Source organism: Aptenodytes forsteri, unplaced genomic scaffold (genome assembly GCF_000699145.1).
Source record: "Aptenodytes forsteri isolate BGI_AS27 unplaced genomic scaffold, ASM69914v1 Scaffold61, whole genome shotgun sequence".
Lineage (NCBI taxonomy): Eukaryota > Metazoa > Chordata > Aves > Sphenisciformes > Spheniscidae > Aptenodytes > Aptenodytes forsteri.
Genome location: NW_008794443.1, coordinates 7,408,101 through 7,423,392, shown reverse-complemented (window position 1 = coordinate 7,423,392; position 15,292 = coordinate 7,408,101). Strand labels below are relative to the sequence as shown.

General features: G+C 39.5%; 1 protein-coding gene across 1 annotated transcript in view; it reads right to left on the bottom strand.

The window, feature by feature from the left end:
- The window catches only part of NXPE3 (neurexophilin and PC-esterase domain family member 3), a 27,602-nt gene that overhangs the window by 5,954 nt on the left and 6,356 nt on the right, over window positions 1-15,292 (bottom strand). The window contains exons 3-4 of the mRNA XM_009289723.1: window positions 4,834-5,594; window positions 2,753-2,826 (exon numbers count right to left, since the gene is read on the bottom strand). Of these exons, the coding sequence (XP_009287998.1) occupies window positions 2,753-2,826; window positions 4,834-5,594 (835 nt within the window). The remainder of the gene's footprint in view (window positions 1-2,752; window positions 2,827-4,833; window positions 5,595-15,292) is intronic.

The following is a 15,292-nucleotide window of genomic DNA, read 5'->3' as shown; positions in this document are numbered from 1 at the left end:
GTACGGGACACCCACGCCGAGGCGACAACCTGGCACCGCTCGGGTTTGCTTAGAAGGACGAACAGATCAAGCCGCCTATGGAATAACGCACACGCCGACACCCCCGCTCCGACCACGCCTGCTAGAGGAGCGAAGTCTGGATCGTCAGGACTGCAAAACGAGGGGACGCCGCAATGAAAGCTCTGACCGAGAATTTTATGCGTGCCCTTTGAAGGTACGAATTACGAGAGTCTCTAATTCCACGGATTTCCTACTGTCTCTCGGCTGTCCGGCCCCTTCCCCTTTTACTGCCTGGGATAGGCGGCCCTCTGAGGAGTAATTAGGCCACACCAGGGAAGCTCTCTTCCGCAGGACACCTATTTAACTTGCAGAAGTTGGACGATACGTTGCAAGCGAGGGCCAGAGATTACCGGAAGAGAAGAAGCTGCAATCTCACGGTTATGTCAGTCAAACATTGCCATATTTCTCTTAGTATCCAGTGTGATACTAGTACATCAAACTTCCGTGAGGTCATTACAGGTTCTTCCTTTACCACATGCGAATTCAAATACCTAAACTGAACAAGCACGGAGCTGTTCCCTGGCACCAACACCAGCTGCGTGGAGCAGCCACGTCCAGCTGTTCAAACACTTTTACCCACCTTGGCGTGGAGACTACCTGTTAAGAACAGTCCCTGCCCTGTCCTAACTTGCAGCTGTTTGGGAAAGCACACATTGCCACGGCCAAAATCACGTCAGGGACCGTTCTAACTATGTAAAAGTACAGGCGGTGGAATTCCAGTGCCCAGAAGCATCCTCTGGTAGATGCTTCATTGTAACACAGGTGTAGCCAAAATCTGAACACTCAGAAAATCAGGCCTTGAGCATCTTTAAACACCCATTCCTAACAGGCGTTTTTGGTCTCACTGTTTCTATACAATATTCTCTGTGTCTTGCATTAGTAGATGTTAACATCCTTAGGCCTCACAGGGACACTGTAAAAAGCAAACTACCATTATGGTTGTATAACACAAAGACGATAATCCTCCATGAGTACCATGGAAAAAGCCGTTAGAAAATTTTGTCTTTGGATGATTCTTTAAATCAGGCAACAGGGACAATGAAGGAAGAGAAAAAAACCCAACTAGTAATGTTGACTCATCCAATACGTATGAAACAGGTATCCTACAAAGAAAAGGAAAAAAACCCTTCATGTGGTCATGTAATTAACGACTAACTCAGAATGTGAATTCACAACTTCAGTTCATTTGTTTCTTCAGTTTTGATGTAAAAACATTTCCGTTTTTTACCTTTTTAATTGATTCTTAGACTACATATAGATATATATATTAAAAAAAATGGTTCTAGAACAACTTTTTGGGGCCTCACACTAAACATAACACCAGCATTTCAAATCTGTGTACGGTATCATACTGGTTCTGCTCCAGAATGCAGAAGCCATTACTTTTGTATTTTGTAGAGGAGAGTAAAAGCTCCAATCTGAATAGTTACAAACCAAGAATAGAGACAAAAGCTTGTATTTCAGAAAAATAAATTTTTAAAAAACTTGATCTACATTTACCCCTGAAACAGAAAGGTATGTGCAAAATCAACAACAGCAGAACAAAGAATTTGTGTGTGCCATCAATCCTAACAAATCCATACATCCACGATCATTATACCAATGTATTAAGTTTATTTATTCAGAGACTGTTCTTAGAAGGAATTTCTCTGAGGAATACTGTGCTACTCCTATCAACCCTTTCTAACCCAGCATTACTCCTCAGGAAATGCAGGCAGGCTTTGATCATCTGTAACTCCTGAAAGAAGGGCGATACAACCAAATTTCAAATTTGCAGCAGTTTCTGCGAGGAAATATATAAGATTAAAAAAGCAACAAAAAACATGTCATCTAAAGGATCGAGAGAAAGAAAGGGGGGAAAGCGCTGCTGCCCTAATAGCAGCACTCTATTTTTTTAGTGAACAGCAAAACTAAAGGCAAGAAATGCTGTAGGCTGTTCTCTGTTAAGACTTTATTGCTCGGGTCAGGAGCTCTACCTTTAAAGTCTCCTACAACCTTATAGAAAAAACATCTGAAAAGCTTTCAATTAAGAAGTAATTCGCTGTGTACCACATTTTACGCAGGCTTTTTAGAAGAAGTAATTCGCTGTGTACCACATTTTATGCAGGCACAAAAAGCGTGCACATGGGTATGAATGAGATAAAACCTCTAAGTTTAACTTAGTATGGACTGTCTTTTTGCTCTGTTTTTAAGACGGGGTACAGAACAATTAGGTTCTGGTCCACAACAGTAGGTTCTGACATCCTGTGGTAACAAAAATGATAGTAATACTTAAACGCAAATTATCAAAATCTGTTAGACAAAATTCTTAACAAAGAAAGAAATTAAGAAACACCACACAGCTGGTTTTGCTAGCTTAACTTGAGAGTTTGGTGAGCAGTTACTGTAAGACATTTTACATCTCTGAGTAAACGCTAGAAAAAAGTCACTTTTGGCAAGAGAACAGACTTTTTTTTAATTATTTTTTGCTAAAAATCCCATTTATGTATGCAATTTTAGAAAATTTGGTTATTAGTACTGAACTTACATTACAGCGACAACCAAAAGCCTTCATCTTCTCAATACAAATTTAAAAGTTAATTTCTATTCCATGGTATGTAAACAAACAAATCAATTATTACCTCATGCCTGTTGTTCTTTTTATAAATTTAATTCTGAATTACAAACAAGAATCTTATAAAGTTCACTTTACCTGTAAATGCCTTGGGCTTTACAATCACTGAATCAGGTCCACTGGAGAGTATCGGCCTTTTGATATTCACATCACTTGAAGAAAAATTAATAATAATAATATAGTAAGGCTGTAAAACTTGAAGGTAATATTAATCTCATTTTTTTCTTAACCCACTTCAAATAAGCACATAGGACTCACAATAAGAATTTTTTACTTTAAGTTTACTCTACTTCCTATAGCTGAATTCATTCTGTATTAACTTCCTTGAGACCACTATCACTGTTCTCAGTCAGAATTCAAAATTCCATAGCACTAGGACACAAATCTGGTGCACCCGCTTGCTGGCACAAATCTAGATAAAGCTCTCAAGCTATCAGAGGTCTGCAAGAAGCTTTGGGGGATTTACCACAAAGATGGGAAGTTCCCAGCTTGTGGTACCTGTACCACCGCCAGGAGACAAACCACCGAAAGGGTATGCTGCAGCAGCAGCTGCCAGCTCTGCCAGCTGTCGATAGGTGCTTAACACCGCTTTCGGCCCCCGTAATCCCACAGCCTGCTCTGCAGTACATAGCGGAGCTTGCGGGGGTCCAGCACCACCACCACCTGCAGTTCTACATCCAGACTAGGCTAGCGGTGGTGTGTCCTGCCTCTGGGGGAGACGGTAGTACCAGCCAGCGTCCAACCAACTTCAGAGATCCCCAGCAATAAGGTCTTCCAGCAGGACAGCAATTTGCTGAACACAGAAACAAAGCTCATCCCCTGAACACTCAGAGACCTCAGAAGTATTTGTTTGTGGACATCAGTGAATTCTGATCATTTTGTGTTGGACATGTATCACTATTGTACAGCTGTGACAGATGCGGAGATTTAATACTAAGCTCTTGTTCTGTCTTTTGTTGCCGTTTTAAGGAGAATCCCTGTCTAATGTTTTTCTCTATTTAAGAAATAAATTATTTGGGATTTCTATAAGCCATTTCAGTCAAGGATCTTGGAGCTGAACGAAACAAACCAAAACAAAACAAGCAAAAAAAATTTCCCACTCCCGTTTGGAAACATCACCAATCAATATCAGCCATATTTTACAGGTGAACTGCCTGAGGCACAGTCAAAAGACCCACTTACAAACTTGATAAGGAACAGCCAAAAAACAATTCCACTGATACTTACTTTTGATTTCTGGTCTTCAGTTACAAACATGCACACACACTTTCCTAATTAAACTATTTGGAGCTGCTCTAAAATCTTTCCCTATTTAAGCCTCAAGTGGACATACTGCTGAAACACTTTCCTTCAACACCTTTTTTGGAGAGCAAGGCAGTAGCCTACAACTACCATTCTGACACAACACAGTAGCTAACTTTGTCTAATTTCAGCTGAGGGGATATACAGAAGCAGTTCTATCACGTCCTCCCCTGCACTAAGAGATGTATTTTTTTTTAAATGCTGAATGCAGAAGAAAAAGATGACTGTGAAACTAATTTAGTTTGACACTCTATATAACACGCACCGATCATTTCCACTTGCACAGGTATTGCTCAGCAGTTTGTTCTGCCAGGTGTTTTCTTCATGACTGACTTTAGATTATTCCGAAGATTTGAAAGTCATACTGAGCAACAAGGATCACATTGCATTACATGTAAGATGACTTTTGCTGAGGATAAAAGCAATTGGTATTTTGTGTAAAAATAAGCCTAAAACCTGGACCTTTTTTAGGTAGTTCAGACTGGGCCAAAAATACATCTCAAAGCATTGTTACTGATATTGCAAGCATTGGTGTGGAAACAAAAAATAAGGCAACAGTCCCTCAAACCACCACCAGATTTAGACAGCATGCTCTTGTGAAATTTAGCAGGTGCACCAGGGTTGAATTCAAAGCATATAGAGAGAACTCTACTCCAAGTTTCTTTAGTTTAAGATCACTGTGTTCTTGCACGGCTGAATGGAGGGGAAGAGAATATTCAACAACTCATATCAAACACCTGCTCCTGCCGATGCACACCTCCTCTAAGGCAATCTGTCATATTTCACCAATAACCTAGAGTCTGTCTTTAAAAAAAAATTACTTGACTGAGTGTATATAAATTCAACAACATACGTACCTTTGGAAAAAGAGGCTTTCCTCTTGTGTCAGAAGACCTTTTTGATATCCACCCTTGGCATGGCTGATGCGGCTGGCACAGGACAGTTTTCGAGGCTTATAACAGAACCATGGCTCACCCGTGTAGAGATCTGTGAAGTTACACACCGGTAGATCTCCAGGCAAGCAAACATTGCACTCAGTGGTCTCTGAGTACCTCCCAGACTTGAATGAGCTTTTGAAATAGACCCTGTCTGGCCTTTCTTCTCGTAAACGCAGGAGGACTTGGATTGCTTCACTCGGATGGACAAGCGACACAGAAACTTTGACCTCTCCTGGCCAAAGCAAGGTAAAGAAGACTTTGTAAAGGCCATTACGGCAATCTACAATCCTTCCTGTTGCTCCAGCTTTCAGCAGAGGAGAGTGAATTCGTGCCTGTAGATAGTCTCCACCATACTGCTTGGGTTTTCCTTGGAAATCCCTCATACGAACAAGCACCTCTAACCGATCACCCACCTTGAAGAACCCGCTGGGTTTCAAAATCACAAAGTCACTATGTGCAGGATCGGTGCTTTGTACAAAGGCAATTTTGCTATCAGAGGGTTTTGGCCACTTTATTGCAGCAAGCAACGATTCCTGTTCCGCTTGTTCTCTTTTGGACAAAATCTGCTGCTTATAACCACAGTAAGGCTTCCTGGTAGTTTTGGTTGTCTGCGATAGAGAATGCTGGACATTGTTTTCCGTTATCCAATTTGATCCTGAAACTGTGTCATCATCCAGGTGCTGGGGAGGAAAAAGATTACCTGAAACTGTGCTGTTAAATGAAACACTATGAATAATGGATGCTTTGTCAGGAAATGATCCCAAGAACTGGGCTTTGCTTTACAGAGCTTTGAAGCTGGCCAAATGAAGCAATTTTACTAGAAGACACAAATCTATTACTTTGACCGTGGGCTTTCTAAGGAAACAGGCGGGCAACCTGTGGTTATCCTGCTCTGGCAAAGAGGCTTTTAAATAAATCAGTATTTTCTGTGGCAGTATTCTGGCTACCAGCGTATTCTGTAAATATCAGCAGTGTGAAAAAAATTACAAGAGGCCGTATGATGAAATAGTAAATTGTACCTCATGTTTAATTTTCTTACCGTAGTAACATTTTAGTCTTCAAGCACAATGAGGTCTAATAGCTGCCCAATATAATGCAAGGAAATGGGATTTGAGACATTACACTGCAGGTGAATCTGATGCACCCCCTGTACATGCCTTCTAGAGAAGTCTGCTGCATGTAGCAGCTGCGGTCATTTATCTGGTCACACTCACATTGCTTCTTATCTAGCTATCTGAAATGTGGGTTTCCCTGTAATGTACCGATTGAAAGAAATGGAAGAAAAGAAAGGAATGCTTCAGGGGCAATGAATTCCTGAACTGGTGGGCAAGTAAAATAGTCTAGGACAAGCTAGGACTAAACAGGAAAAAAAATTGTTTGTTTATTTTAAGATTTTAAAATCTATGTACAGCTGCTTCTACAGCCAAATGAAACACAACCAGAGCATCCCCAAATCCACACAAGAGTTTAAAAATTAAAATAGTTAAATACAATGCTAGACTAAGAGAGCGGGCTTCTGCTGTGACTTGAGATCAGTGTCCAAAACGGTATTTTTATGCAAATGACAGCAGAGATACCATGTTCTTCATGACATCACACAATTTTGCAGTGTTGCATTAAGGAAATTTAAAAAATAGCAGTCTAAGAGTCCAGAGCTATCTGTGAGATTTCTAATCAGCAAATCCAAACTTACACCTCAAATACGCACAAAATCAGCAGTTAATGAGTCCTTAATTAACAGGTGTATATAGTAGAACTTAGCCATACTTGTATTTCATAGAGAAGCAAAATACATTAAACCATTTTTCAAGCAAAGATTAAAATGATACAATGTACCAGCCACATGGCATCAGAGAATATGCTAGCTTAGATTTGAAAGATTGCTAAAAAATTAAAACTATGCTATTTAAATTTTTTAAAAGATCATTGTACTTACCAATATCCTCGTGTTTTCCGTTTACTTCCTCCATAATTACCTGCTCGGTAATGTACTAGAATTCCCAGCACTTATATTAAAGACTTATTTATTGTTATAAACCTTTCTTAGTCCATTGAAATATCACCTAGAGTACACGTACATACTAAGTAGTTCCCCCCGGCTACATTTTATTTGAATTTGCCAGTATATTAAAGTCATTTGAACAATACAGAGATTCAATATACTTTTTTAGAAGAAAGGTAAACCTAACAAGCAACAGAAACGCACAGACTTTTGAAGCCTGTTACATAAGAAGTTGGTTTTAGACCGGCTTAAGAGGATAATGAGCACACTAGGATGCGGGATGGATACACAGAATCTTCTCTGTTTGATACCCATGTTAACTATAAAATCTGAAATTGTAAATTGTTACATTTTAACTATAAAATGTAAATTGACAGGTACCCACAGATACACCAAATGATATTATCACAATAGAAGCTTTTGCTTCTGTTTTACTTTTCCCCCCAGGATTTAACAAATTTTCCCTGAAGGCCATCTGAGGTAATTCGCAATTATTTCTGTTTTCCATCACAGTAGGCAAAAATGCAAACATATCACTGCACATTACTTTTATTAATCCAGTAAATCTCAGGCAAAGCTGAGAATGAATCTCAGGCACAGTTCTACTTTAAATCTTGCCTACGTGGATTCTTGAATTAAGCCAAGTTTCTAGTTTTGGATACCTTCACAACTTCTTCCTTTCACTTGCTCATGCATATACGTAACACAGAAAATACCGCATGGAAATATTTTTAAAAGTTAGCTATATATTTTGATGCATACAACAAGCTGGTAACCATGTCTCAGACAGCAAAAATATTTAAGCATTTTCCTAAGGAGGGGTGGAGGGGGAGAATATGTGTGTTTGATTAATTCTTGTGTTCAGTGTAAGCTCTCAAGACAAAGTTTCTGTGTTTCAGTTGGTTCTTCAGTGGTTGGTACTTCGAGTGGGGGGCGGGGGGCATGGAAAAAAAGATCCTTTCCAATGAAGAAGAGAGATGGCTATCTAAGAAGGCCTTAAAAACAGAGCTATCACTATTTTTAACCTTCTATAAATTTCTTCAGGGTTTTTAACCCAGTCTTTCTATCAGAGATGTAGAAGATGTCGCTTATGGCCTAGGTAGCCTTTCTGAAGTCTTTCCAAGGGCCTACCTATACCTTCCAGTGGAAAAGTGTGCAGAGAACACCAAGCCAACAAACTCATACATTCAGAAAACAGAGCAGAGAACATAGTTCAATGCTTCTAAAGCAGTCCACCTACACAGCCTTTTTAGCAAAGCACCAAGCCAAAGCTCTTCACTTGTATGCAGCTGAGGTCCTGGACAAGCACTGTCACTTCAACTCCAGCATCTCCAGGTCATGACCCATTAAGCAGAATAGATCATACCACAAATATTTCCACAGTCAAATCTTCAAGGGGGAAAAAAAAAATCTCTACGAAGGTAAACCATAGCTTCTTCAACATCCTGAAGGACCATTCTTGGTCCAAGGATGAACACCCTTGTTCATCTTTACAGCCCTCTCCCAGGCCCAAACAGGACCATGTATTATTGCAGAATTATAAGCTTACGTGTGAAAGTAAACTACATCATGTATGCTATTCACAGGAGAAAATATTACAGAGATTCCATTTTCCAATTAAGGCAGGGAAAGCTTCAGAGTCAATTAATGTACCGATCCTTGACTGGAATAGAAAAGCTTTCCAAACCATCTTCCTTACTTAAGTGCTTCCCAGGCTCATCTCCAAACGAGTGCTCAAGCTCTCCCTACGGATACACATGGCTTGCCCTGAGGCAGATTAATAGCTTAGTCTGTCCCCACTCCATTCCCTACCCTCTCTTTCACTGGCATTTCCAAATCTCTCTGGCTCCTGTATGTTAAGAAGTCATACTGAGCCCATGAAGAACTGTGGGCGCTCTACTCTAGCTAGCAGCCAAAATAAAATAAAATTTCTTTAAGTAGGGCAGATAAAGAGCATTTCTCAAGAGTCCTCTTCCTTTATCTTATGACACAGATTCTTTTAGTTTTTAATACAATCTCCATGTTGAATAACACTTGCCCTGCTTTGTTTATTTCCATATATACTCCATTCAAGGTGTACTGATTTTGAGTGCAGTTCCCAAAGCAGGGGGGGTGGTGGTGGTGGTGGTGGTGTTTGTTTGTTTGTTGGGTTTGTTTGTTTGTTTTTAGTTTGTGTGGATTTTTTTGGTTTTTTGTTTGGGCTTTTTTATTATTATTTTTTATTGGCTGCATTTGTATTATTCCCTGTATGTGCTACCTGGGTGACCTCTGTACCGAGACCATGTTTCATGTCTATATAGGGACTTCTCAAGTCTGAGAAACTTGATGGACAAAATAGTCAGAGGTTGCTGAAATGGCAGGTTTTTCATTCAGCATCACTACAAGTACTGACAGCAGGATGGACTTGCCTCCCACATCTCTGCGTATGTTTCTGTAAAGAGAAAAAGGAGTACAATAAAGGATTGTGACCATCACCACCCATGTAGAACTGTGATTATATTCTTATTGTGGTACAGCAGAGACAGATTTTCAAAACCGGGCCTGAGAATAAGTGAAAATATTTGTTGGTCTGTAATACTTCACTCTTAAAAATGCAGGTCAATATTCTCTGAGTTGTTGAGGACCTCTAATGTTTTGCTGAGTATCTATAACAAAGAACATGGGAATTAAGTCCTCCTGGCCCTACCTGACCCTGCTTTCTATAAACTACATTTTCTTCAAAAAATGAAAAGTGACTTGAGTACCAGAAGGACATTTGCATTAGATAAGCCTAAATGTAGTCAAGGCAGTTATTCTTCTTCCTTTTTTTTTGTTGTGGTCCTGTTCCTGTCAACATAACTTCTTCAATCCACTCATCACCATTTTTTCTCTTGTTTGAAGACAAACCTAAATTAAATTCATCTTAACTAACCCTGGCTGCGTAAAAGTTAGGCATGTAGTCTAAGCCATTCAACAGTGACATAAATGCCTTCTGTGCTTAGATTCTTAGTCAGACATTTAACTTCCAGCCTGATTTTAGTCACTTATGCATCATCAAGGACTTCTGTCATCATTAAATCCTTCGAAATGTATCTTTTCCTTGACACTCCTATTCTTGAATGCCAGAGGTCAAGGCCCATGAAACCAGTCCTGTCCCTCTGCACATATCCATGTGCACAAATTGGATCAAGTCTTTGCCCTCCAATAGTCCAAGTTCACCTTCAAATTCAAGCTGAGCGTGAAAAAAAGCCAAGGCTTTGCTTCAAAATCCTGATGCTGGATATTGTCCTGCTCATGGACCGGATGGAGGATGATGCAGGAAGGCGTCTGACTTCGGCAGGGATGGTCCTGCCCTCTGCAATTCTCATCCCAGATTTCCCACTGACAAGAGTGGGGAATACACTCCCAGAGCATTCGGATCACTGTTTTTTCCTAGTTAGGCAGTCCCTAGATGGATGCTGGGTGTATAACTCAGTGCCTGTTTGAATAGCAGCTTGAGAGCGCATTCTGCACTTTTCCATTCGATGCGCAATTCAGACAAAACCTCCTCAGCGACTGGGTGGGATAAGTGGCAAACAGAGAAAGTCTGGGAGGACGTTTCACAGGAGAGAGCTGCTTTGCTGGAAATCAGAAAGCTGGGGCACAAGTCCATACCAGCTTTTATTTTTTTTATTCTTGCTTACTCAGAACAGTTGTATAAACGTTGAAGGAAACAAAAACATCAGTGTGAGAGTTTCCATAGACTTCAGTGGAGATTTTCAAGTAAACACATATTGCAAAAGCCAGACTTCGAGAGGTTATCACTAGTCTGGATGTGTTCATTTTCCTCCTAACAAGGACACCAATCTTTTTGAAGAATCCTAATTGTTCCTACTCAGAAGCCATTAAAAATTATATATCGTATTATATTGAGAATTCATCTAATTTAAATGTGAAAATTCTGTAAACATCAGTATTGTATTACATTATGTTCCGTTCATTCGCTTGATTCTCTAGTACATTGGAGGGGGGAAATATACATGCATTGCATTTTGGAGATTTTATTTTAAGGGCTGCTTTAATGAATTCTTAATTACATTATTCAAAAGATCCATTATTCAGCATTCATCTCACTTCTACATGAAAGTTTTTACCTGACATGTGAATGAAATGAGTCTAAATGCTTTCCATGCCACTTAGGGATTTGTAATAGACTTCTTGCTGAATGGCAGCAGAGGGTTTTCTTTCTGTTTTAAATATTTGTGTATTGCTTGTAGAGATGGACAGGTATGAAATACTCAGCTGTCCCAAGCATCAGTGTACCCTCTAGGTGCACTCAGTCTCACCTGATGTAATGCAGTCACAGTGCTTCAGACAGGTGAAAGAGATAAAGGCTAGAGAGAAAAACATTCATAATATTTCAAAGGTTTTCATATATATTGATTCTACAGTACTCACCAATTTCATTTTGGGTGGAAAAAGCTTATAGCTCCTTGTTAAAGATTTTCTTTTTTTTTTTTTTATGGTTCACTGTGAAAAAAAGGTGGTGAACATTGTAAAAGGAATTGAGATCTGTTTTTCAAAAAGGGTAAGTTGATACTTTTTCTCATTCCCCATTCATTTCAGTAGGACTAATATCTGGTATTAAACTTGGAAAAGAGCTTAAGAGCTCAAAATACTATACTGCATTTCAGCAGTGCAGTCAGCAACTTGAAATGAGTACACGCGTGGCTGATCAGGATTGTACTGTCATTACATACATCGGGCCAAATTCCTCCATGACTCAGTCCACTCCTGATCCCGGCCAGCAGCTGGATCATACGGGAGGGCTACTTGCTCCAGACTGAGTCTATATAATAGAGCACTGCCCATCTCCCAGAAGCACTGAGGTTGTTTAAGAGGATAAAGTTATATAGTTATATTTAAAACCCTGGGAACATCTGTCTTTAAAACCACATTTATTGGTTTCAGTGAGTTTTGCCTACATAAGGACTGCAGAATTTTCATCACAGAAACTACCTGAAAAAAATCCTGCTACTCTTTTGTCAGAAAATTTTAAACATAACATTAATACTAGGGAAGTGTGCATACTGTATGCCTGTAATTGATTATTTGCCTACCTGTTCATTCTAAATATAAAAACATTTATTTTGGAAAGAATATTATTTAGAGTGTTGAAGTTATCACTGACTAGATACCACAGTATAATCTCAATTCCTTGTGAAAGGATTGAAATATTCATCTCCCATAGATTAAGATTGTCTGTTTCATTTGCACTAAAAAGATGACAAACTTTCTTCTTTCATATTAACATGCCATAGATAAATTATTATATACATTCTCTTCTTAGCTATCTATGTTTTATAGAACAACTTTTGCAAAAGAATGCATATTAAAAGACTGTTGAGTGCTTTTACAGTCCTTAGATCAATTTTTTAAAGTACATTTCTTAAAATACATTTTGTTGCTTTTCATACATATAGATGGAGCTTTGCTAGTGTCGAGGCGTTGGTGGATATATCATGACCTTTCCCCCTACCTGATTACGAAGACAACTGTGAAATGTAATATGCTGCTTTAATTCCAGACCATTATTTAGGATTCAGTACTGGAAGATGCTGAGCACGTCTCATGAAGTGCCCAGCATCACCAATTCCCACTGGCTGTCTTGCTTAGCACCGTGTAGGACAGCGTTAATAATACAAAACCCACAGCACTTGTGTGATGCAGTCAGGCATTGGTTAATGAAGCAGCCACTATATCAAGCGGGCTGAACAACCTACTGATAAAAAAGCAACATTTTAGAATGCCTAAGAAATCTCAGATGAAAAACCACATTATCCACTCTTCTGATGGGCAAAATGTGTAAGTGCTGCTCACGGGGACTCCCATTCACCCAGCCTAAAACTCCCCTCTCTAGGAGTGATTGAAGTGCATCCTTGAGGAGTCACATCACATTGTGCATCCTGTGCAGAAGAGATCCTTCAGCATGGACGAACAACTGACCCAGCCTTTGTAGCTGATTTCTCAATACAAAAAGTGCTGGTTTTGTCCTGGTTAAACTGAAAAACAGTTATACAACTTCCCGAAAGGAGGTTGTAGCGAGGTGGGTTGGTCTCTCTTCTCCCAGGTAACAAGCGATAGGATGAGAGGAAATGGCCTCAAGTTGCGCCAGGGGAGGTTTAGATTGGATATTAGGAAGAATGTCTTTACCGAAAGGGTTGTCAAGCATTGGAACAGGCTGCCCAGGGAAGTGGTGGAGTCACCACCCTGGAGGTATTTAAAAGACGTGTAGATGTGGTGCTTAGGGACATGGCTTAGTGGTGGACTTGGAGTCCAACCATTAACCTAGCACTGCCATGATCTTACAGGTCTTTTCCAACCTAAATGATTCTATGATTCACTAAGTCTAATTGCATGAAGTTATTTAATATAAATACTTGGAAACATCTTTAATGCAATTACTATCAAAGCTGTTTCAAATATGTAGCTCTGATCTTGTTTTTGGAGCCATGGCACAGTGCAAAACTGCTTTTTCCAAGCAGGAACATGAAAACTTTTTTTCACCTTCCTTCAGCTTGTATAGAAGCTAAAGGGTAGCTTTGATTGCTTAAAGAAATGTAAGGATGAGTTTCTAATGACATTATGTTCTTTTTAACTTTTATTTGAACTACTGTATGATCATAGTTCTCAGTCAAATATCTATTAGCTTTTCACTAACACATGTCAATAAGACAGCCAGTGTCCTGAAAGCTTATATGTACAAAGCAAACAAAAAAATCAACATCCTTCCATTCTTTAATCAGAATCCAAATGTGATCACAAAGTAATTTAACGGATGTCTGCCAAGTAACGCAGGCAGGACAGAATGGGTTACATGTCAATTAAGCACAAACAAATCCACAAGCTGTTCCTGGTGCATGAAAAATGTCATAAAAAGGAAAAAAGGAAGCTGTATTTTCAGGAAAACTAATGAAAGTTTCAGTTCAACTACTCAGCTTTTAGCGCTCACTGCCAACTAAGCAAAAATTAGATTTAACATATAGCCCCACCCAGGCAATCACACTCTCAAAGATACTCTAGAAGGGTCACAGGGGACTTGGTTAGATCTGCAATGACACTTGTCCTCAGTTAAATGCAATAATGTTGGTGGCTGTTAAAAAATATTGAGTATTTCAATTGCTGCTGAAAAGGTGGAACTCCATCTCAAAGTCCAATATCTTCCACCAGCTGTAACTCTTAGCTTGGCCTAGTACATTCAGAACAATTGCTGTAAACCTGCATACGTCACTAACATTAGAGCAGGAAACATCACAGGAGATTCCCAGGTGGCAGGCATGGAGGGGGGGAAGTTCCAGTTTGCCCAACAGAGAGTCTTAATTTATGCAGCAGACAATATTTGAAACTGAACAAATACCAATTACTGAAAGGTCAGTCATCTTATTTTCAGTAATTTTACACTCCAGGTACTTTATCCCTATTTGTTGTCTAAGACAAGCATGAGATCAATTCATTGTCTTTACTGCCTCACAGCACTGAGTGGGTGCTAAGTTCCTTTAAATGTCAAAGCCAATCCTAAAAAGCCATCACCTGACAGATAAATGTTCCAGTAATAATCCAAATAAGATGATGCAGTTATCTTTTGCAGGCACCTGCAATTTAGCAGCAAGAATAAAAAAACTTTGTTACATAGTTCTTTTGTTCAGTTTCAGCTGTTTGGTTCCGCGTACCATTCCTTCATCCTTGCAAGAAACTTCCCCTCTCCCCAGACACTCTAAGTGCTTGTAAATAAAAGAATGCCCACAACCAATCCTGAAGTGGTTCTCTCGCTCTAAAGGCAATTGGTACAAATATACAAACTCTCCTGTATCCTAAAGGCATGATGTTGCTCCTCGGCAACAACCTGATAGTTCGTGGAAAATTACTGAACATTTTATCTGTCTGGCTGTGCTTGCAAAAAAAATATAGTAAAAAAAAAATACATTTCTTCTGGTACTATAATGCAGTGGTCAGCTGTGGACCTCAAGGGAGGAGTTACTCCATACTAAAAAGCAAATTAAACAATAAGCAGGCTATCAAATGTTTTGTTGACAGCTTGATTTTTTTTTTAATTTTATTTTCTTCTTTTAAACACAAGGTAAGAAAAGTAAAATTCTGACATGGGTAGGACTGTTGAGAGGGTATCATTAATAGCTTAAGAATTCAAGAGGGAAGTTTCCAACATGAAAAAGTGTAAAATTTTGCCTGGGGGGCCAGCAAAACCGCAACCATGGACTTCTGGAGGGCGGACTTTGGCCTGTTCAGGATGCTGGTTGAGAGAGTCCCTTGGGAGACAGTCCTGAAGGGCAAAGGGGTCCAGGAAGGCTGGACATTCTTCAAGAAGGAAGTCTTAAAGGCGCAGGAGCAGGCTGTCCCCAT